General features: G+C 47.1%; 2 protein-coding genes across 3 annotated transcripts; both read right to left on the bottom strand.

The window, feature by feature from the left end:
• Nucleotides 1–7,265: 7,265 nt before the first annotated feature.
• On the bottom strand, nt 7,266–14,385 carry CCL16 (C-C motif chemokine ligand 16). Of its 2 annotated transcripts, none has more exons than XM_054455858.2 (6): nt 14,271–14,385; nt 13,453–13,822; nt 12,157–12,279; nt 11,262–11,483; nt 8,058–8,178; nt 7,266–7,573 (listed from the first exon to the last, which is right to left on the bottom strand). In XM_054455858.2, the coding sequence occupies exons 4-6, from the start codon at nt 11,335–11,337 to the stop codon at nt 7,408–7,410; spliced, it is 363 nt and encodes a 120-aa protein (XP_054311833.1). In that variant the 5' UTR covers nt 11,338–11,483; nt 12,157–12,279; nt 13,453–13,822; nt 14,271–14,385; the 3' UTR covers nt 7,266–7,407. The 2 variants fall into 2 exon arrangements, with proteins under 2 accessions (XP_054311833.1, XP_054311834.1); XM_054455859.2 differs by lacking the exon at nt 14,271–14,385 and adding an exon at nt 14,165–14,245 and having other exon boundaries at nt 12,165–12,279.
• CCL14 (C-C motif chemokine ligand 14) lies at nt 13,735–16,548 on the bottom strand. The gene is made up of 4 exons (XM_063655424.1): nt 16,470–16,548; nt 15,649–15,696; nt 14,271–14,385; nt 13,735–13,822 (listed from the first exon to the last, which is right to left on the bottom strand). The coding sequence occupies exons 1-4, from the start codon at nt 16,546–16,548 to the stop codon at nt 13,735–13,737; spliced, it is 330 nt and encodes a 109-aa protein (XP_063511494.1).
• Between the last annotated feature and the right edge of the window lie 3,935 nt (nt 16,549–20,483).

Here is a 20,483-nt window from a genome sequence, read left to right on the forward strand (position 1 = left end):
GTATCATCCTAGGAGAACTGAGAAAGCAGTCACAAGTTGTCTGTGTTCTGTGGCTCGGATGAGAAACCTCACACATATGATCTGGAGGGGACAGGGAGGATTCCTTGTTTTTTTTTTTTTCTTTTTGGAGACGGAGTTTCAAGTGCAGTGGCGCAATCTTGGCTCACAGCAACCTCCACCTCCTGGCTAAATAGAAATGGAGAACTTAAGAGATATCATAGGAAGATTACATTTGCTGTAGCAAGTTGACTGAAACTGATGTTAAGAGTCCTGACCAGTTAGACATTAACCATATTTATGACTGCCTTCTCACTGTAATTAGTTATCTGCAGTCTCCTGGAATTCCCTGCAAAAGACAATTCTGCCAACATTGAAGAGGTGCCACATTATGGAAAAAAAGTATCTGAAAACTGCAGTAAAGCAAAAAATTACTATGGTTTTTTACTATCTCTTTGAACTTTTTTTTTTTTTTGAGACAGAGTTTCAGTCTTGTTGCCCAGGCTGCTGGAGTGCAATGGTGGGATCGTGGCTCACCGCCACCTCCACTTCCTGGGTCCAAGCAATTCTCCTGCCTCAGCCTCCTGAGTAGCTGGGATTAGAGGCATGTGCCACCACGCCTGGCTAATTTTGTATTTTTAGTAGAGAGAGGTTGTCTCCACGTTGGTCAGGCTGGTCTTGAACTCCCGACCTCAGGTGATCTGCCTGCCTCGGCCTCCCAAAGCTCTGGAATTACAGGTGTGAACCACTGCGCCCGGCTAAGACTCATTTTTTGATCCGAATGCAAGGGAGGAGTGAGGGGGAAGTTCTCAGTGTGTGCTAGGGGTGGAAATAACTGTTTCTTGATTCAAGTGATTTCTTGATTCTTTTGCTCATTACATGATTCTTTTTCCATCAGCTTTTGTGTTGTAGTTGTGGGAACCGATAAGTGTCATCTGACTCTGTCTTGCCTCTTCCAGCAAGAACTTGCAAGACAGAAGCAGCGTTTCTCTGGCAAGGGAACCCATAAGTACTCAATCTCTGCTGTGAGCCAGGCCCAATACTAGGCACTTTACTTATGTTAACCAGTGTAATTCTCCCAATAACCTGTAATTGCTGGTGTTTCCATCTCCATTTTTTTTTTTTTTTCCGAGATGGAGTCTCGCTCTGTCACCCAGGCTGGAGTGCGGTGGCATGATCTCAGCTTGCTGCAAGCTCCGCCACCTGGGTTCAAGGGTTCTCCTGCCTCAGCCTCCTAAGTAGCTGGAATTACAGGCATGCACCACCACGCGCAGCTAATTTTTGTATTTTTAGTAGAGATGGGATTTCACCATGTTGGCCAGGATGGTCTCAAGCTCCTGACCTCAGGTGATCCTCCCACCTCGGCCTCTCAAAGTGCTGGGGTTACAAACAAGAGCCACTGCGATGGCCAGGAAGCAAAATAATTGATGGCACTTTTGAGGACTCCAGGAAGGAGGGCAGTCCTGCTGCTCATTGCACAGCCTCTATCCCCTTCTCCAGCCCTCTATCTCCCTCCCCTCTGGCTCTCAGGGGCAAAGCTGTTTCTCCTGGTTTGCTTGGAACAACTTCAGCCCTTCCTGTGAAGTCTCAGCTCCATGTCCTGGGGGAGTGTCCTTCCTTAACCAGGGTTGCCAATTCATTTTCTTAACAAAGGTTATTTCCTCCATGATATGAATTCCTGCTTTAGCTGCTAAGAGATTAATACTGTTTTCCATTTTATTATGATGTTTGTTCCAGATCCTGTACCAGAAGCTGGCAGTTGTCACAGCAGCCCTGTAAGGTATCAGCTTCATTTTGCAGAAGAGGAAACTGGGCTCAGAAAGGTTAAGGCTATTGCTCATAAATACCAGGCTCTGGAGAGATTTGAGGTCCCTTTCTGCATTTGCCCATTCCTTCTTCAAAGTCTCCTTGGCGGGAATCAAAGATACATGAATGGAGGCCAGGCTCTCCAGGGAGACCAGGTCATGCAAAAGGAGGTCTCAGGCTTTGAACTATTGCTTCTTTAGTCAGATGACCCCAATCTTTCACATATTCATACCAGCCTCAGGCTTGTGTAGATCAGAGATTTCTTCTTTTTAAAGTATAGCTTCCAGTTCTAGTGCCAGATCTGCTGTAATTTGTAGCATGACCTTCGCTAAATCGATTTCCATCTCTGGGCTTTAATTCCCTTATCTTCACAATGACAGAAAGCTCCTTTCTGTCTTACGTTCTATGGTCCTAGAGAAAAGTCAGATACTGGAACAATAAGGCCTATTGAGCACTTATCTTCTAAGCACTCTCTCACATTGCCTTTTCGTCCTTTCAACACTGGGGGGTAGGTATTATAATTAATCTATTTTATAGATGAGGAAACCAAAGCTTAGGAGGATTAGTAGTTACCCAAGACCTCACAGTGAGTGACAGAGTTGGGACTCAAACATAGATGGCCTGTCAGAGTTTGAGTTTGGAGATAATACTTTTTTTTTTTTTAATAAAAGATATGGGGTCTTCTTGCTATGTCGCCCAGGCTGGAGTGCAGTGGCTATTCACAGGCACAATCATGGCACATGACAGCCTCGAACTCCTGGGCTCAAGTGATCCTCCTGCCTCAGCCTCCTGAGTTACTGGGACTATAGGCATGCACCACTGCACCTGGCTTGGAGACAGTGCTTTTAAACTGTTGCATCAGCTGTGTCCCCAAGTGCCAGCTCAGGCTGCTGATGACTCTCAATAGTTGCTCTCACATGTGCAAGCACATATATGCTCTCATGTGCCCATCCGAGAAATATGTGTTCATGCGGCCCATCCGAGAAAGACTAATAATATTTCAAACAGGCCTGCTGAAACCAGCCGCAGGACATCTGGTCATCTGCTTCAAGGACTCATGGTGTCTAAGACGGCTGTGTAGAAAGAGGACATGTGAGCCGTCCTCTGTGACTCCCAGTAAAATGCTCTTTGTACTATCCAGAGTTGTCTCTCATTTTCTTCCCTTCCTGTTCCAGTTGGTTCCCCCATGTACCCAGCCACCTGTATTCTACAAGGCAAATGATCAGTCATACAAGTTGTTCAAGAAAAGGTTTATTTGCTTTAGGATGACCACAGCTGGAAAACTCTGTATATCAGAATGACCGAAGTCCTTTCTGTATTTGTGTGTTTTTAAGGTCAGCCATCTATCTGCCTACCTTGAAAAGACTAGGAATATCCTTCTTGAAAAGCAACTGAATGCATGTGAGAAAAGCTCTTCTAGTTCTGAACCATCAGGAGTTTCTGGCAAGCTTTTTATTATGTGCTAGGTAGGGATTTGACTTTGTGTATATAGAGTCTCGATTAGTCAGTTTCAGACTGACACCTCAGTGCTCCTGAATTTAAAAACAAAACAAAACAAAGCACAAGACAACGACATTCTGTTCCAGCTTGCCAGAACCCCGGCCCTGAGCTTCCTGTTTTCAGCCTTGTTCTGTTTTTTAGGCCTTTGAACTCTGACTCCCTGGCTTTGACCCTGGTGCTGGCTAAGGACTTTGAAACTTCTTGCCGCATCTGATGTTGTTCTGACTTTTCTGTCAACCTAGGCCTCACTCCCACACCCATGTTTGCTTTGGCCTCTGCAAGCAAAGGTCTGGGCCTGACTACATTGTATGTTAGTAATTCTGTCATCCCCAGGCTGGGAGCTCCTGGAGGAAGGAGTTTGATCATATTTAGCTGTAACCCCTGATAGCAAGGAGGGTGGAGAGAAATTCCTGAATCAATGAGCAGGGACTCACAGTCCAGGGAGGGACCAAAGCAGGTAGCACTGCCCTTGTGAAGGAGCAAGAACAGCAAGCACATGGGGCTCCTCTGAGTCAATGGCCGGGTGATTGATGGGTTGTTGCCCAAGCTCAGGTGCTTTTGGTGCAAGTAACAGAAACCAAGATTTGCAAACTCTGGCTAGCAAGAAAAGAGAGATACCCACACTTCCATCAGCAGATAGCTGGATGAACAAAATGTGGCAGATACATACGATGGAATGTTAGCCTAATGACTAACAGGAATGACGTTCTGAAGCATGTTATAACTTGGATGAACCTTGACGACACTATGCTGGTGAAATAAGCCAGTCACAAAAGGACAAATGCTATGTGATTCCACTTACGTGAAATACCTAGAGCTGTCAAATTCATAGTGACAGAAAGAAGAATAGTGGTTACCAGAGGCTGGGGGAGGAGAGAATGGTGAGTTAGCATTTAATGGATACAGAGTCTCAGGTTGGGATGATGAAAAAAGTCTGGAGATGGATAGTGGTGATGTTTGCCTAACAAAGTGAATGCAGGATTCTACACATAAAAATGTTTAGAATGGTAAATTTTGTCTATATATATATGTATTTTTAGGCAGAGTCTTGCTCTGTCATCCAGCCTGGAGTGCAGTGGTGATATTATGGCTCACTGCAGTGCAGCCTCAACCTCCTGGGCTCAAGCAATCCTCCTATCTCAGCCTTCTGAGTAGCTGTGACCATAGGCACACACCACCATGCCCGGCTAATTGTCTTGTTTTTTGTAGAGATAAAAAATACATAAGATCTCACCATACTGCCCAGGCTGATCTCAAATTCCTGGACTCAAATAATCCTCCTGCTTCAGCCTCCCAAAGTGCTGGGTTTACAGGCATAAGCCACTGTGCGTGGCCGTGTTATGTGTGTACACACACACACACACACACACACACACACACACGTTTTTTGAGACAGGGTCTCATTCTGTCACCCAGGCTGGAGTGCAGTGGCACGATCTCAGCTGACTCCCCAGCTCAAGCGATCCTCCTGCCTCAGCCTCCTGAGCAGCTGGGACCATAGGCGCAGGCCACCATGCTCGGCTAATTTTTTTTTTTTGTATTTTTGGTAGAAGTGGGGTTTCGCCATGTTGCCCAGGCTGGTCTCGAACTCCTGGCCTCAAGTGATCCGCCCACCTCAGACTCTGGAAGTGCTGGGATTACAGGCGTTAGCCACCTTGCCCAGCCCCTGTTATGTCTATTTTAACACACATACATCCCCCATCCCCCACCAAGAACTCACCTAAACAAATAAGTTATTCCTGAGGTGCTAAATTGCCACCATGGCCCTTTAGGATTTTTTTTTTTTTTTTAATTGAGATGGAGTCTCGCTCTGTTGCCCAGGCTGGAGTGTAGTGGCATGATCTCAGCTCACTGCAACCTCTGCCTCCTGGGTTCAAGCGATTTTCATGCCTCAGCCACCTGAGTGGTTGGGATTACAGGCGAGCACCACCATGCTCAGCTAATTTTTGTATTTTTAGTAGAGATGGGCCATGTTGTCCAGGCTGGTCTCAGACTCCTGGCCTCAAGTGATCTGCCCGCCTTGGCCTCCCAAAGAGCTGGGATTACAAGTATGAGCCATCGCGCCTGGCCTAGAAATTTTTTTAAAGGAAAGATGCTGGGACATCTCATGGAACTGAAAGACCAGCTGAAGCTCCCAGCCTGGAGCTGGGGCAGGAAGTGAGGCAGTTCCAGGAACCTCAGGACAGAAGTTCATAGACCTCTTTCCTTGGGACACTGCCAGAAACTCACTTCTGCTCTAGCAGCAACCAGACTGAGTTTCTCAGGTCCAAATTTCAAATCTCTCTGAGAGTCTGATTGGCCAGCTAGATGAGATGGCCATCCTGGGAAGACGAGCTTGGGCCGGGGAGGCAGCTCGTTTTTTTTTTTTTTTTTTTTTTTTTTTTGTTGGTTTTTTGAGACAGTCTCGCTCTGTCGCCCAGGCTGGAGTGCAGTGGCGCCATCTCGGCTCACTGCAAGCTCCGCCTCCCGGGTTCATGCCATTCTCCTGCCTCAGCCTCCCAAGTAGCTGGGACTACAGGCGCCCGCCACCACGCCCGGCTAATTTTTTTGTATTTTTAGTAGAGACGGGGTTTCACCGTGTTAGCCAGGATGGTCTCGATCTCCTCACCTCGTGATCTGCCCGCCTCGGCCTCCCAAAGTGCTGGGATTACAGGCCTGAGCCACAGCGCCGGCCAAGGGAGGAGGCTCGGGTTTTAACAACATGGCCACTGGGGGGCAGTTATGAGTCAGTTTACCAGAATCCAATTCATTGGCGCGTTTTCAGCTTGACACTTCACCGCATTTATTTGTTTCTCTTAACCATCCGGTCTTAATTACCTGGCTTTTGTTTTGTCTTCACAACAGCGTTTTGGGAGAATGTTGAATGCAAGGGAGCTGAGTCAGCTGTCTGCTGTTGAGCTGGAGACAGAGGGGGGAGATTGAATATAAATGGCCCCCAATCTTGACAAAAGTCTCAAGAAATGTGGAGAAGCCCCTGAAAAAAACTGAGATTAAGCTTCTTTCACCCTAGCAGAAAAAAAGTAGGAAGTTAGGAATCAAGCTGTCAAATGAGGGAGTTTTATTTATTGCATGCTTGGGTTTTAGACTAAGAGTTTACCCCTAGCCGTGTCTCATACCCTTTCTTTCCCTGTCCTGCAAAGCTTAACATGGGAAGTAGAGATTTGTTTCTCTTCTTCTTCTTTTCTCTCTCTCTCTTTTTTTTTTTCCCCAATCAGGCACTCTCTGTACCCATGCCACCCTGAGGAAGACAAAATATGAGAGGATCTAGCAAAGCCTCTGCAAAAATGATTAATGTGAATATTCCCATCCCAACTTCCTATGAAAAAGTTGTATTATAAAATGAAAGAATAATTGAAGAAAATACAGATCCAGAAAAATCCATAAAGATGGACAGGAAAAATCAAGAGTTCTATGGGGCTCTTATTGGGTCAAGACCCAGAGGGCAGAAATCATCTGGCAGGCTGGAAACCGGCTAAGTATTTAGAATGGCTTGTGTACTGGTGTGAAGTGAGGAATTGAAAGAGAGCAGGAGAAGGATGTGAAAGATATTTTTCTGTGTATTAAGAGTGCACTGGCCGGATGTGGTGGCTCACGCCTGTAATCCCAGCACTTTTGGAAGGCTGAGGCAGGTGGATTGCTTGGACACAGGAGTTTGAGACCAGCCTGGGCAACATGGTAGAATCCCGTCTCTACCAAAAATACAAAAATTAGCCAGGTGTGGTGGTGCAAGCCTGTAGTCCCAGCTACTCGGGAGGCTGGGGTGGGAGGATCACTTGAGCCTGGGAGGTGGAGGTTACAGTGAGCCAAGATCAAGTGAGCCAAGATCACACCACTGCACTCCAGCCTGGGTGACAGAGTAAGACCCTATCTCAAAAAAATAAAAATATAAATATAAAAATAAAAGAGTGTACCTCTGCCCACGTCCCTTAACTTTGGTATTTCCTCCTAAGATTGAGAAAATATTCGAAATACTTCTCCTTTATTTTGATCATTGTTCTGTTTCTCTCAATGTGACTGGCTAGTTTCAGCCTAATAAGGCTTCCCCTGTTTTCATAGGTTTACCACTCTCTTCTGTAAACAAGGGCTTCCACTAAAGCCTGGTCATCACTGGGAGTTGAGGAGCTGGGGTTGACCATTCTTTGCTGTAATAATTTTAACTGTGGACAAATTCCTGGTGGGCAGCAAAGGTAGGTTGGGATCCTTGATGTACTCTTGGACCCAGTCGTCATTGGGGTTGGTGCAGACTTCTCGGTTCCTTTTGGTGACGAAGCTGCAGAGGCAGAATTAGACCGTCATGGGCTGCAGATTCGGTCAGGGGTCCGGTGCACACCCCCACCTCTGGTTCACATGGAGCTCACCTTATGTTCTTTAAAGCTTCCCTGGGCCTCTCCTGAGTGGGTTCCCTCAGACAGACTCTCTCTCTGGCCTCAGAACCACCTTACCATCCCTTCTCTCAGTCCCTTCTCTACTCAGCCTTGACCCTCAAGCTTGGGTTTCATAATGGACCACATAGCTAAAAGTGGCAAAATTAGGAATTAATCCCAGGCCCCTGAGAGCCAAAGGCCAAACCCTTAGCCACTACTCCACTGCTTCTAGCATGGAGACCTTAGCCATTACTCCACTGCTTCTAGCATGGAGACCTTAGCCATTACTCCGCTGCTTCTAGCATGGAGACCTCTTGGTCCCATGTATCTCATTCCTGCCCCTGGGCTCCCTGTCCCTCTCCACAGAAATATCTACAAGGATGTGCTTACATGATTGCTGGCAGGTGACAGTTGAGGGCCTTTCTGTATCCCACCAGCAGTCTCCTTGGCAACACTTTCTCATAATACTTCAGGCAGCAGGTGGCTGGGGTGTTTACCCACTCAGGAACTTCTGAAGGAATCACATTGCAAGCTGAGCCAGGGAAGCAGAGGGGACACCACAGCTGCCCACCTCTGTCTCCCACCATTTGTGTTTCACTCCTCTGACAGCAAAGCCGTCTGTTAGAGGAGACCAATGATAGCTTGACTGGTAATGGAGAAAGTGCAAGAGATGAATCCCTTTGGGGGACATACATTTAGAACCCTTAGCTTCTGAGTTGAGTGTCAACTACAAATGACTTGGTTATTCACACTTGCCAAGGGACCAGGAGGAAGCTGGCTCACTCTTTTGTTTATTAGTGACTTGATCTGGCAAACATATGTTGAGCTAGTATTATATGCTGGGCTCTATGGGGGTAAAAACATGAGGAAGATACAGTCACTACCCTTAAGTAACTTACAGACTAGTCAGGGTTGAAAGAGAAATTGAAAAGTTAAACAAACACTACCATAGAATGTGGTCCAGGATAGAACAGACTTTGGCATAAGGTGCTATGGGAACAGAATGAGGGGCCCCTAACCCATTCTTGGTGGTTGAGGAAGAAGTCTCAAAGCAAGTGAGGCCTGCATTGATTCGTAAAGGATGAGTAGGATTTAGACACACAGCTGGATGTGGTGGCTCGTGCCTGTAATCCCAGCACTTTGGGAGGCTGAGGTGGGCGGATCACCTGAGGTCAGAAGTTTGAGACCAGCCTGGCCAACATGGTGAAACCTTGTCTCTACTAACAAAAATTAGCCAGGCATGGTGGCGCATGCCTGTAATCCCAGCTATTCAGGAGGCTGAGGCAGGAGAATCACTTAAAACCGGGAGTCAGAGGTTGCGGTGAGCCAAGATTGCGCCACTGCACCCCAGCCTGGGCGAAAGAGTGACTCCATCTCAAAAGAAAAAAAAAAGGGTTTAGACACACAAAGGACTGGTAGAATCTGGAAGAAAGAAATGCAGGAAAGCCTGAAGGTAGGGGAAGCTCAGTGTGTCTTGGGAGTGCTGGGCATTTTGGGTGGCTGGCATGCAAGGCAGGAAGGAATGAATGGGCAGAGATGAAACTAGAGAGAGAGAAGGGTCTGGTCACACACGTGCTGAGCTACTGAGGAATTTGGACTCTATCTTAGAGGTATCGGAGAGACGGAGGTTAGGGGGAAGAGTGAGAGAGTAGAGCCATTAGAGACAGAAGTTAGAGCAGGAGGAAAAGGTATATGATTTAGGCTTTGGGGTCAGACAGCTTGGGTTGGAATTTTTACTTGATTTGAATTTTGACTTGAATCATGGGCAAATTTCTTAATCTCCCTAGGTTTCAGTTTCCTAATCTATTAAGTGGGGGTAAATGATACTTGTATCCTAGGATCATGGTTAGAATTCGGTAAGAAAATGATTGGAAAGCCCTTAACTCAGAGCCTGGCACACAGAAAGGCTCAATCAGTGCTTATTATAATTAAGAGCCAATGGTAGTAATGACTGCTCTTCTTGCCTTGGAAATGGCTCTTCCCTCCCTGCCCCCCCATCTCTTTGATGTATGCAGGATACTGGACTTGATTGGTTATTGTCGCTGTGTTTCCTTTGAGCTGTCCTGACTACCCATCAACTGGGGATACTACACAAGAGGTCAGTCCAGAGATCTCTCCCAGCCCCCAAACCTTCAGCGTGCAAATCTTTTTGTAGCTTCACCCCTTTGCCTCCAGTGAGTGGCAAAGCTTGGGACATCTTGAGAGCACCATCTTGCTGATCCATGCTTTGGGTCGGCCATTTTCTCTTTCTTGAAGCCTGAACCCACTGCACTGGCCTCATTGACTCTCCCAAAGAGTATTGTTTTCCCCTCCCACACAGTCCCTCTATAAGTGATGCTCATATCACTGGTCCTCAAAGCAAAGTTTACAAAGACCAGGGTCATCCTGAGAGTATGTGGGCAGATTACATGGTGCACTTGACCCTTGCTCCTTTGTGTTTACACAGGCAGTCAGGCCAGACTACATGCCAGGGTGACCTTAAGAGAGAAAAGAGGCCAGGCATGGTGGCTCATACCTGTAATCCTAGCACTTTGGGAGGCCAAGTTGGGCAGATCACGAGGCCAGGAGTTCGAGACCAGCCTGACCAACATGGTGAAACCCCGTCTCTACTAAAAATACAAAAATTAGCTGGGTGTGGTGGTGTGTGTCTGTGATCCCAGCTACTCAGGAGACTGAGGCAGGAGAATCACTTGAACCCAGGAGGCGGAGGTTGTGGTGAGCTGAGATCGCGCCACCGCACTCCAGCCTGGGCAACAAGAGCGAAACTCCATCACAAACAAAACAAAACAAAACAACAAGCAAACAAACAAACAAAAAAAACAAAAGAGAAAAGAATGGCTGGGGCAGCCTAGGGCAGGTACACGTCTTTGTGCCCCCACACCCATCACCAGGTCCTCATAAACGATGATAGAGGGTGGAGATATGGAGGGGCAAAACAAACCCCATCCTCCATAGGCCCCAATTCTCCCTTTCCCCACAGCTCTAAAACCTTTCAACCCCTTTCCTCTTTTCTGCAGATTTTATTTAGTCATAGGCTGGGGGATGGAGAAGGAGACCATAGATTCCCAAGCAGCCATTCCACTGGGACTCATTTTGGTTGTCTGATAGTCCCAGGAACCTGTGCCAGCCATGTTGAGGAAGGGGTGTCTCGGTTCAGACTCCCAGTTCCTGGGCTTGGACCCACATGATTGTTTGAACCTTCCTTCCTCTCGCCACTCATTCTTCCAGGGCACCTGCCACTTTTCTTTCTCATCCGCGTGCCTCCCCATCCCTTTCATTGCATGCACTTCTTGTTGCATTTTCTGCTGCTTTCTTGGCCTCTCCTCCTGAATGATCATTCCTGCTCACCACGCTTGGGACTCCTGAGGAAATGGTGACCCAGTTTCCTGGAACTACTTACCCCAGAAAGATCCGGACCAACCCCAGCTCTACTTACAAAGGAGAGAATTGGAGGTCAGGAGCTATGCATGAAGGTGGGGAGAGCCCACAGGGTCTTATGAGGCCAGAGACCCCACAGCGCCCTTGGCACCACCTCCCTGCCAGCTGCTCCATCCCCCTTTCTCGTTCCTGCCCTACAGAGACAAGTGGACTCACTTGGCTGGCTGCAAGAAGCAGAAGTAATGATAAGGATGAGGACAAGGAGAGACAGGGCAGCCTCGGAGACCTTCATCCTCTCAGCAGGGCAGTACAGCTTCAGGGAGAGCCGAATGAAGATGTTGTCTGCTGCTGGTGGTCCGCTTGCCAACTACTCAGCTCTCTGGACCTTGACCACATCAGAGCCGGTAGAGGAGGAGAAACAACAGGCCTCAGTGTTTGCTGAAACAGAGGGCAGCAGAGGATGGGACTTGGTGCAGAATTGAATTCAGTAGAATCTGAATTCACGTGAAGAAATGGGCAAACGTGTGTCAGCTACCTTATATGCCCTGTCTTATATAATCCTTAAAATAGTGAAGTAGTGATTATTACTTCCCTGGGACTACTGAGGCTTAGAGGCTAAATAAATTGTCCAAGGTCACCTGGGTGGATAGGCAGGATGAAAAACCAGATCTGTTTGATTTCACCATGTTACCTGCCACCATCTGTATGTTGGGGAAGGACAGGCAGGGTTGAACCATCCCAGCTTCCCCCAGGTGATCAGTCTTGGGGAGAATGAGCACAAAGCAGGATTACAGAGCCCAGACTGAGGCAAGCGTAGGGCTTAGTTGCCTCTAAGAAGGATATGCCCCCTCCCAGTCCAAGGCCACATGATTGAACTCACACTCTTTCATGTCACAGCGTATGCTAATACTCCAAAAAAAAAAAAAAAAATGTGCCTGATCCTTGGGTCCCCATTTGTTGCTGGACCATTTGACTTATTTGTCAATGTTTTTATTCATCTCTTTGGACCTCAGACTTTGGACTGATTTTTAGGTGTAGCCAGCCCGCTGATCCCTCCTGGGTGCCCCCGTGGCCAACCATGACCAGCAGGGGACACTCCAACTCTGTGCACCTGACAACCTGCGTCTGTGCTCCAGAACTCCAGCTTCCGCCCCTCTGGCCTGGGCTCTGGCTGGACCTGTCCCACAGCCTCCTCTCTCTTCAGGTGCCTCAGGACCCTTTTCCACATTGAAAGCTGCATTTAGAGAAGAGATCAAAGATATAAGGGATTTTGCTGTTGATGGACAGCGAGCTTTAGAGGCATAGGTGATGTGTTTCAGGCGTTGAGGGCAGTGGGAGGCAGGGGCAGAAACAGGGACTGTGCAGATCCTTATGGGGCTTTCTGCTTGGCATGACTGCTCATAGATAGGTTAACCATATAATGCAGTTGGTCCTGGTGGGTTCAAGGCTTCACCTGTGGTGAAGCTGTGGCTTTTTGTGAGGTACGTATATGGGGCATCCTCTTGACCTCTCTTTATGGAGGTGACAAGGCCTGAGAAGCCTGGTTGTAACTTTGGCATGCAGGCCCCCATATGGCCCTTACTGTGGCTCACAAGCCCTTATCTGTGGAAAGCTGGAGGCCAGGAAAGGGTGGTCATAATCCCTACTCTGGGCAAGCTCTTATTCAAAGCACACAGAGCTCCTCCTTGGGCCCTGAAGATGGGTTTGAGAGCTTATTCTTGGAGCATAGACCTCCTCTTGATTCCTGTCTTATTCCATCTGTCCCTCCCTCCCTCCCTCCCTATTTCTCTCCATCCATCCATCCATCCATCCATCCATCCATCCATCCATCCATCCATTCCTCCCTCCCTCCCTCCCTTCATCCCTCCCTCCTTACCGTCCTCCATCCCTCCCTCTCTCCATCCCTCCCTCCCTTCATCCTTCCATCCACCCATTCCTCCCTTCCTTCATCCATCCATCCATCCATTTCCTGAACACCTGGTATGGGCCAGGCTCTCTGCTAAGCCTTCTAGGGGATAAAAAAATTAGTAAAACAATATAGTATAATCTGGTGTATGTAAGCGAAGAGGAGGGATTGGGTAAAATGTCTTCATGAATCATTCCTATTCCAGACAGCAGTGAAGAAAGGCCTTGGAAACAGCACAGAAAGAAAGGACTATGGAGTTTGAATGCTATAGAGAGCCCTTTGTGAAGTGTTACCTAAAAAATCAAATGATGATTCCTAGCTTTTACACTTGTCATGAAGCTTAAATAAGATAATGCATACAGACTGCCTAGCAGAGTGCTTGGAGTATAGAAAGCATTAAGAAAATGGGGTCTGCTACTGATGTGGTTGAGGAGGAGACAGTCTTTACACTGCTTTTCTTTCTCACTTTCTGCTTCTCACTACCTGCATTGCGGGCCTGACCTATTTTTTGTACCAGTCTCCAGCGAAACTTCTGCAGAGCGAGGCTTGATGCCAAGGGTGCCACACCCAGGCTGGACTCCCTGGTCTCCTCAGTGCATGGCCAATGAGTAAATCCAGTATAAAGGAATGAGGCCAGGGAAGGGCATGAGTGGTCTTTAATTCAAGGCAGGGAAGCTCCAAGAGGGTGACTGGGGCTGAGAGTTAGGGGTGGGTGGAGGGGGGGGCCTTGGCATCTTCTCTTTAGGTCTCTGAGCTGTGCCTTCGCCACCCCCTCTGGGTCACTCAATTCTCCTCCAAGTCCTTGATATAGTCCTGGACCCACTCATCACTGGGGTTGGTACAGATGGAATGGCCCCTTTTGGTGATGAAGCTGTGGAGCAAGAGGGAGAAGGATCACAAACCGAGGGGCCCAGGGGCCGGAAGAGAGAGCCTGTCTTCCCTCCCTCCTAAATTCCCCGCCTGACCTAGACTGCTTTTCTGTTCTTCCATAGAGGCAGCTTAGAGCCAGTCTCCTTCTGAGACATACTCTTGGGTTCCTAGGACCCCTAGACCCATCTAGTCTCTGTGTCCCCCTGAGGAAGTGTCCTTTTGCCTTCTTCTCCCTTCTCTGTCACCTCCCCATCCATGGGGTCAGGTTCCCCATGGCTCCTGCAGGCTCCAGCCAGAAAGTGCCCAGATTGCCCCTCAGCTGCCTCTCCCCATTTAGTCACACCTGGGAGGTACTCTGGGGGTCCCCATTCCACCACCACTCCCTGCTTCCCTCCAGGAGGCCCTGCTGGCTCCCTCTCCCCACAGTGTGATGTGTGTGTGCCACCTACACAATTCCGGGCTTGGAGCACTGGCTGTTGGTCTCATAGTAATCCATAATCCGCTGACGCGGGATCTTGTAGGTAGTGTAGGTGAAACAGCACTCTGAGGGGTGGTAAGGTCCCCCTGAAGAGAGAGTATCAGATGCTCAGGAGGGGCCCCTTGTTAAAGGCCATACCGTTGGCTGCTCCTGCAAGCTGAGGGCATGGAGGAGGGAAGGAAGGAGGAGACAGCCCCGCAGAACTTGGACAGGAGAGTAGGCTTTTCTCATCTTCTCTTCTCCTTCTCCATAGTACTCCCAGGCTCTTCTTTTTCTCCTCCCTCATCAGCGATCACCCTTCCTCCTTTTCTTAAACCCCTCTTGGAAAGACTGGTGGATGACTTTCAACTCCAGGGTTGAAGAACAGCACACTCAGATCTTCTTACACCATCTCTGGGGGCCGACTGGCAGAGAAGGCTAGGGACTTGGCCAATATCATGCAGCCTTCATGCCTTATTCAGGAAAGGTGCTCCAAATAGGAGGAATATTTGGAAGAAATTCCAATAGGGATTTGGAGACATGCCATTTGGGAATGCAGACCCAGCCCCTCCTAGTGCTCCACCCTGCCCATGTCCCCATTGAACTGACAACCTGCAGAGAGAGCAGGATGCCCACAGCAAGCCCCAAGGACAATGGCCACAGAGTCAGGACACCAAAATCCTAACCTAACCTTGCCTGTGCTTCCTGTGTACTGTGGCCATTTTACTTTCCCCCTGTTCCCTCCTCTGTAAATGAGGCCCTTGGACTGCATCAGTGGTTTTTACACTGAGCTCCCTGGAGCTCTGGGGGCCTCAGGGACTATTGCAGAGGCCCTGCTGCATTTTTTCTGTTTTACATATTGGGCCTCTGTGGAAGATTTTGCTTGAAGAAAAGGTTTTGTGGTCTAAAAAGTTTTAAAAATCACTGGATTGGGTGATTTTTCATCTATTTTCTGATTGAGAAGTTTCATGGCTCTTATAGGAGAAGCAAGGAGGTGACAGCAGTCACCCCAAGCTTGAATTATAGAGGTAGCAGGAAGGACATTGTAGGCCGAGAGCCCTGTACAAACAGGCGCATGTTGTGGTTATGGAGTGGAGAAATCAGGTGTGTGCATGTTATGTGACCCTGTTGAATAGAATCATGGGTGTGCATCACAATGGCCTCAGAGGTCACTTAGGGTGGCCAGATGTCTGGGTAGAAACACCTGGTCCTGTTTTCCAGCTCCATTCCAGACAGCATCCTTATGATCCAAAGAACGGCATAAGGGGCTCCTGTTTCCTGAGACCCAGTCAGAGCTCCTATACTCTCCCACCTTGTTCCTCTGAGCTGACAAATGACATCGGAGAGGGCAAGTCAAACTGTGCACATACCTACCAACTTTAGCTGTATTTTAACAACCTTGTGTTTCCCCCCAGTTTCTGAAAAGGAGAGTAGGTAAAATGCAAGAGTGATAAATAGTTTTGGTTATCTCTAAAGGCAGCTTATTCTAAGAAATCAGCTGAGAAAAGGGGGCCTAGGATGGAGCCCACACTGTCGTGTTTCCCCCCAGCCCATACCCAAGCAATGCTGCACTCACTGGGCACAGGTGATGCTGGAAGCAGGCTGGGCCCAAACCTCAGGAGGCCAATAGAAAAATGCCCTTGAGGGGCTCAAGACACTGCTCCTAATCTCCCTGAGGAAATATCCCCCAAATGGGGTGGGCCACTCTTGCTTAGTGGCAAAGAGAGAGAAATTGAGGGAGTAGAGAGGCAGGCTGGTCTCACTCCATGTCCTTGAGGGCAAGGGGGGACTGGTCCTGGGGGGCAATGATAAGAGATGAAGGCCATGTGAGGCCTGGAGGTTCAGGATCTGTTTATCTGGAAACTAGAGGGGATTTGGGGTAGTGGAATGAAGCCTGGAGTCTCCCAAGTCAAGTCTCATTGGTCAAGGCTGGGAGATCCCAACTTAAACTCTTAAGCAGAACCTACGGTCCTAAGTCTCATCTCCATCCTGCTCACCACACCATGGGGTGAACTGCTGTGGTGCTCAGTAGATAATTCATTTATATAAAGGTTGCTATACACACAATTTCAAGAAGATACCAGCCCTCCTTTTAGAGTCCCTGCTCCTGGTCTTCCCCCAGCCCCAACCCTACTCCTGCTTATTTCCCTGCAGGGACTAGGTTGGAAGGAAGACAAGGCATTGCACTCATGCGAGGAGGATTCAGTCTTTGTCCCTAGGGCGATAGTGATGAGGAGGAAGAAGGGAATGGCAGCCACGGAGACCTTCATGCTGTGGGAAGCTGTTGCTGGAGGAGAGCTGGCCTGGTGGGTGCTTCAGAGGCTCCTGCGGTGAGGAATTGTTGAGAAATGATCATTGAGGCCAAATATTTTTTAAAATAAGGGAGCTGAGATTTGGAAGGGAAGTAGGAAAGCAGTGATGCCTCAGTGATTTCATATCCTGCACATGTGTTGTCGGTGGCCTGAAGGAAGCAGGGAGAGCCAAGGTTTAAGGGAGGAAATGGTCTGCCATCCCCAGTGGGAAGAAGTTCAGCTCTTTTGATATAAGCCTTTCCCTAGGCATGAACATGAGCACAGGGCTGGGGGCACTGTCTCACACTTAGCAAAAGATCTCAAGGCTGGATGTGTCCTGTATCCAATTCCATCCCAGGCCTTAGAACAGACCACATGGGGCCTGGACATTCAGGATCTGTTCATCTAGAGACTAGAGGGTGTTTGGGGTAATGGAATGAGGCCTGGACTCCTCCAAGTCAGGTCTCATTGGTCAAGGCTGGGAAATCCTAACTTAAACTTGAAGCAGAACCTGCAGTTCTCAGTCTCATCTCCACTCTGGTCACCACACCATGGGGTGAAGAAGTGCTGTGGTGCTCAGTAGATAATTCACTTATATAATGGTTGCTATACACACAGGCCACTGTCCCAGATGCCTTATGAATATTAGCCTATTTAATCTTTAGAACAGCAGTTGAGGAAACAGGCTCAGAATCAAAGCCTAAGCTTTTGAAAGTTGGTAAATGGAACTGGGGTTCAAATTCAGGTGGTCTGGCTTCCAAGTCTGTGTTCTCACCCATTATGCCATAAAGAAACATGGGACTCCCAATGGAGCTCTGTAAAAGCTTATGGGTTTTCTATAAAGCCTTTAGTCTTAGTCCTTTCTGAAATCAGATAGTGGATCTCTTTGGGACCTTCTCCTGGTTTCTCTGACTTTTGCTACAAAGAAGCTTGGTGTGAACCTCAGAAAATGTCTAATTCAGGGATAGCTAGTAGGTTTCATTGATTAGTGGTGGACTGGAGCTCTGTGTTGAAAATGATTCTGAGGTCATGTCCAGGCACATTGGGAAGATACGCTGTGACCGACGTGCAGTTTCTGTTGCAGTGCAGCTTGCATGCTATGTATTTGCCATTTGATTCGTCTAAACTGGCCATTTACTGAATGGAAGCTGGGAATCAGGAAGGACCAGTGACTTGCTCATGTTCACACAGTGATTTGGATGCAGGACAGATCTCATCTCTGCAGGCTCTCAGCTTAGTGCCCTCACCATGCTGTTCTTGGAGGCACATCCCCCATTCTGCTTGCTGATGTGGTTAGATGGTTATTTAATCTCCTCTCCTCATCTGAATCATCAGGATGGAGAACATCTATTATTTATCTTTGCCCATTCACACAGAACCTAGTGTATACCAGGTGCTTTATGAATATACATTTTAAAAGAAGGATGAATAAACAAATTGAGCCAGGTCTACATATGTGCATCTTATAGGAAATGGCTGAAATCTCATGGTTAGTTGTGGAGACAGTCATTGATTAAAAATTTTCTATATTTCTTATCATCAATAACAACATTATGTAAACACTTCAAGTTAAATGATAACGATTGTTATTAGGAACAATCTCAGGAAACAAGTTGTTTATGGGAAAAGTGAGTTGGAAAGAAATAATGCTTACTTCTTGTTTTTGTGGAAACTAGCCAACTTGCCAAGTTGTTTCTAGCAGCCTTACAGGAAGTTCCTGTACTTTTCCAGCAAGTATTGAGTTCCTATCTACATTAGTCTGTATATGCCAACTGCTGTCATCAACAATCCAGCAGACTAATTAAATAAAAGTTTATTTCTTGCTCATGTTACAGTCCAGTGTGGGTCAGTAGTGGGATGATGGTGTGTGTGTTGGGATCCTCCATGTGCTCATTCAGGAACTAGGCCTTTTTCTACCTTAGACGCCACCATTTTCAGCACAAGGCCTCCAAGCTTGATACAAAAAGGGAGAGGCAGAGGGGGACTGGGAGATTTTTGTGGATCAATTCTGAAAATGGTACAAATTACTTTCACCCACATTCCATGGCCAGCATCAAGTAACCTGGCTCCAACATAATGACAAAGGGATGGAAAATAAACATCATCTGTATGCTTAGGAAGAGAAAGGAATAGGTTTTGTGACCACATCACTTCTTTGACATGGTATCATATACCAAGTCCTGGGCTAGGCTTGGAGGGAGGGAATGAAGATGACCCTGATCCCAGAGGTCTCAGAACTCAAAGAGGGACTAAAAAAAGTAAAGCAGAATTGCAATACAACCAGAAGAATGAAATTTGATGGCAACATAATTAGAGACCTTAAATGTCCTTCCGTTGCCCCCTGTTGAGTATGAAGAGCCTATTTTAAAAAATTTAAAATGTTTTTCAAAGTAACACATACATATATTGGTTTAAAAAATTGAATAGTACAGGAAGGATCTGTAGGACATAAACCTTCTGAGTTCATGCTTGTCTGAAGAAGTCATTATTTAGCCTTCATACTTGATTGATATTTTTGTTGGGTATAGAATTCTACAATGGAATATAAGAATATGTTTCTTCTGAAACTCGTTTGTGGTGATCTGGTGTTTCCCCTTTCTAGAAAGTTTTAGGGTTTATTCTTTAATCTTGTTTTCTTACTTTTTGGCACAAATAGATGTTCCAGACTCATCTTGTACTTTCCTTGGCCCAGCTCTGGCATTAGCCATTTCTTCCATGAGTCTCAGTTTCTTTTACTGAAAAATGATTTTGAGAAACCAAAATCTGAGTTCTTGGTTTGTTCATTGCTATGGGAATGGCGTCACTTTGAGATCTGAGCTTTCAGTGGCTAGAACTTGGAAATATATGTAAGCATATGTGTATAAGTATGTATTTAAATTTATGTCTATTTCAAGTATATCTATTTCATATATTATTAGCAATTTCTTTTTGTTTTTGTTTTTGTTTTTTTTTTTTAAGATGGAGTCTTAGTCTGTCACCCAGGAGTGAGATGGTGCAATCTCAGCTCACTGCAACCTCTACCTCTGGGGTTCAAATGATCCTCCTGCCTCACCCTCCGGAGTAGCTGGGACTACAGGTACAGGTCACCATGCCCAGGTAATTTTTGTATTTTTAGAGATGGGGTTTCGCCATGTTGGCCAGGCTGGTCTTGAACTTCTGACCTCAGGTGATCCACCCGCCTTGGCCTCCCAAAGTGCTGGGATTACAGGCGTGAGCCACTGCGCTCAGCCTATTATTAGCAATTTCTATATCCTCTTTCTAGCTATATGAAAAAACAAAAGTTTATACCATTATGTCCAATTCCAAGTAAACACCACAGAGTTATTTCAGTCTTTCCCGTTTCTATGTTTCCCTCCCTCCTCTAACAATGGGGACTCCTGCTCCCATTAACCTCAATGTATGTTCTTATTTGCTGAGTTCCCTGTATGTAACAAATCTCCTGGCCACACTGGCTGTATTCTGGCCTCTGGTCCCACTGGCCTCAACCATGTGCATCATCTTCTCTGCCCTGGCCCTGGTTGAGCCCTCAGTTGAGGGGATGAGTTATATTACTTTTAAATCTTGTCTCTGGTTCTAAAAAGAATAAAAATATGGATGTTTCTATTTCCTATTTTATGTCTTGATGATTTCTGTGAAGCTCTGTTTAGATTTTTTTTCTTTTCTTTGAGACAGAGTTTTGCTTTGTTGCCCAGACTGGAGTGCAGTGGTGTGATCTCGGCTCACCGCAACCTCCGCCTTCCATGTTCAAGTGATTCTTCTGCCTCAGCCTCCCGAGTAGCTGGGATTACAGGCACCTGCCACCACACCTGGCTAATTTTTGTATTTTAGTAGAGACGGGGTTTCACCATGTTCGCCAGGCTGGTCTTGAACTCCTGGCTTCCCAAAGTGCTGGGATTACAGGCATGAGCCACCTT

The sequence above is a fragment of the Pongo pygmaeus genome, chromosome 19 (genome assembly GCF_028885625.2).
Source record: "Pongo pygmaeus isolate AG05252 chromosome 19, NHGRI_mPonPyg2-v2.0_pri, whole genome shotgun sequence".
Taxonomy (NCBI): Eukaryota; Metazoa; Chordata; class Mammalia; order Primates; family Hominidae; genus Pongo; species Pongo pygmaeus.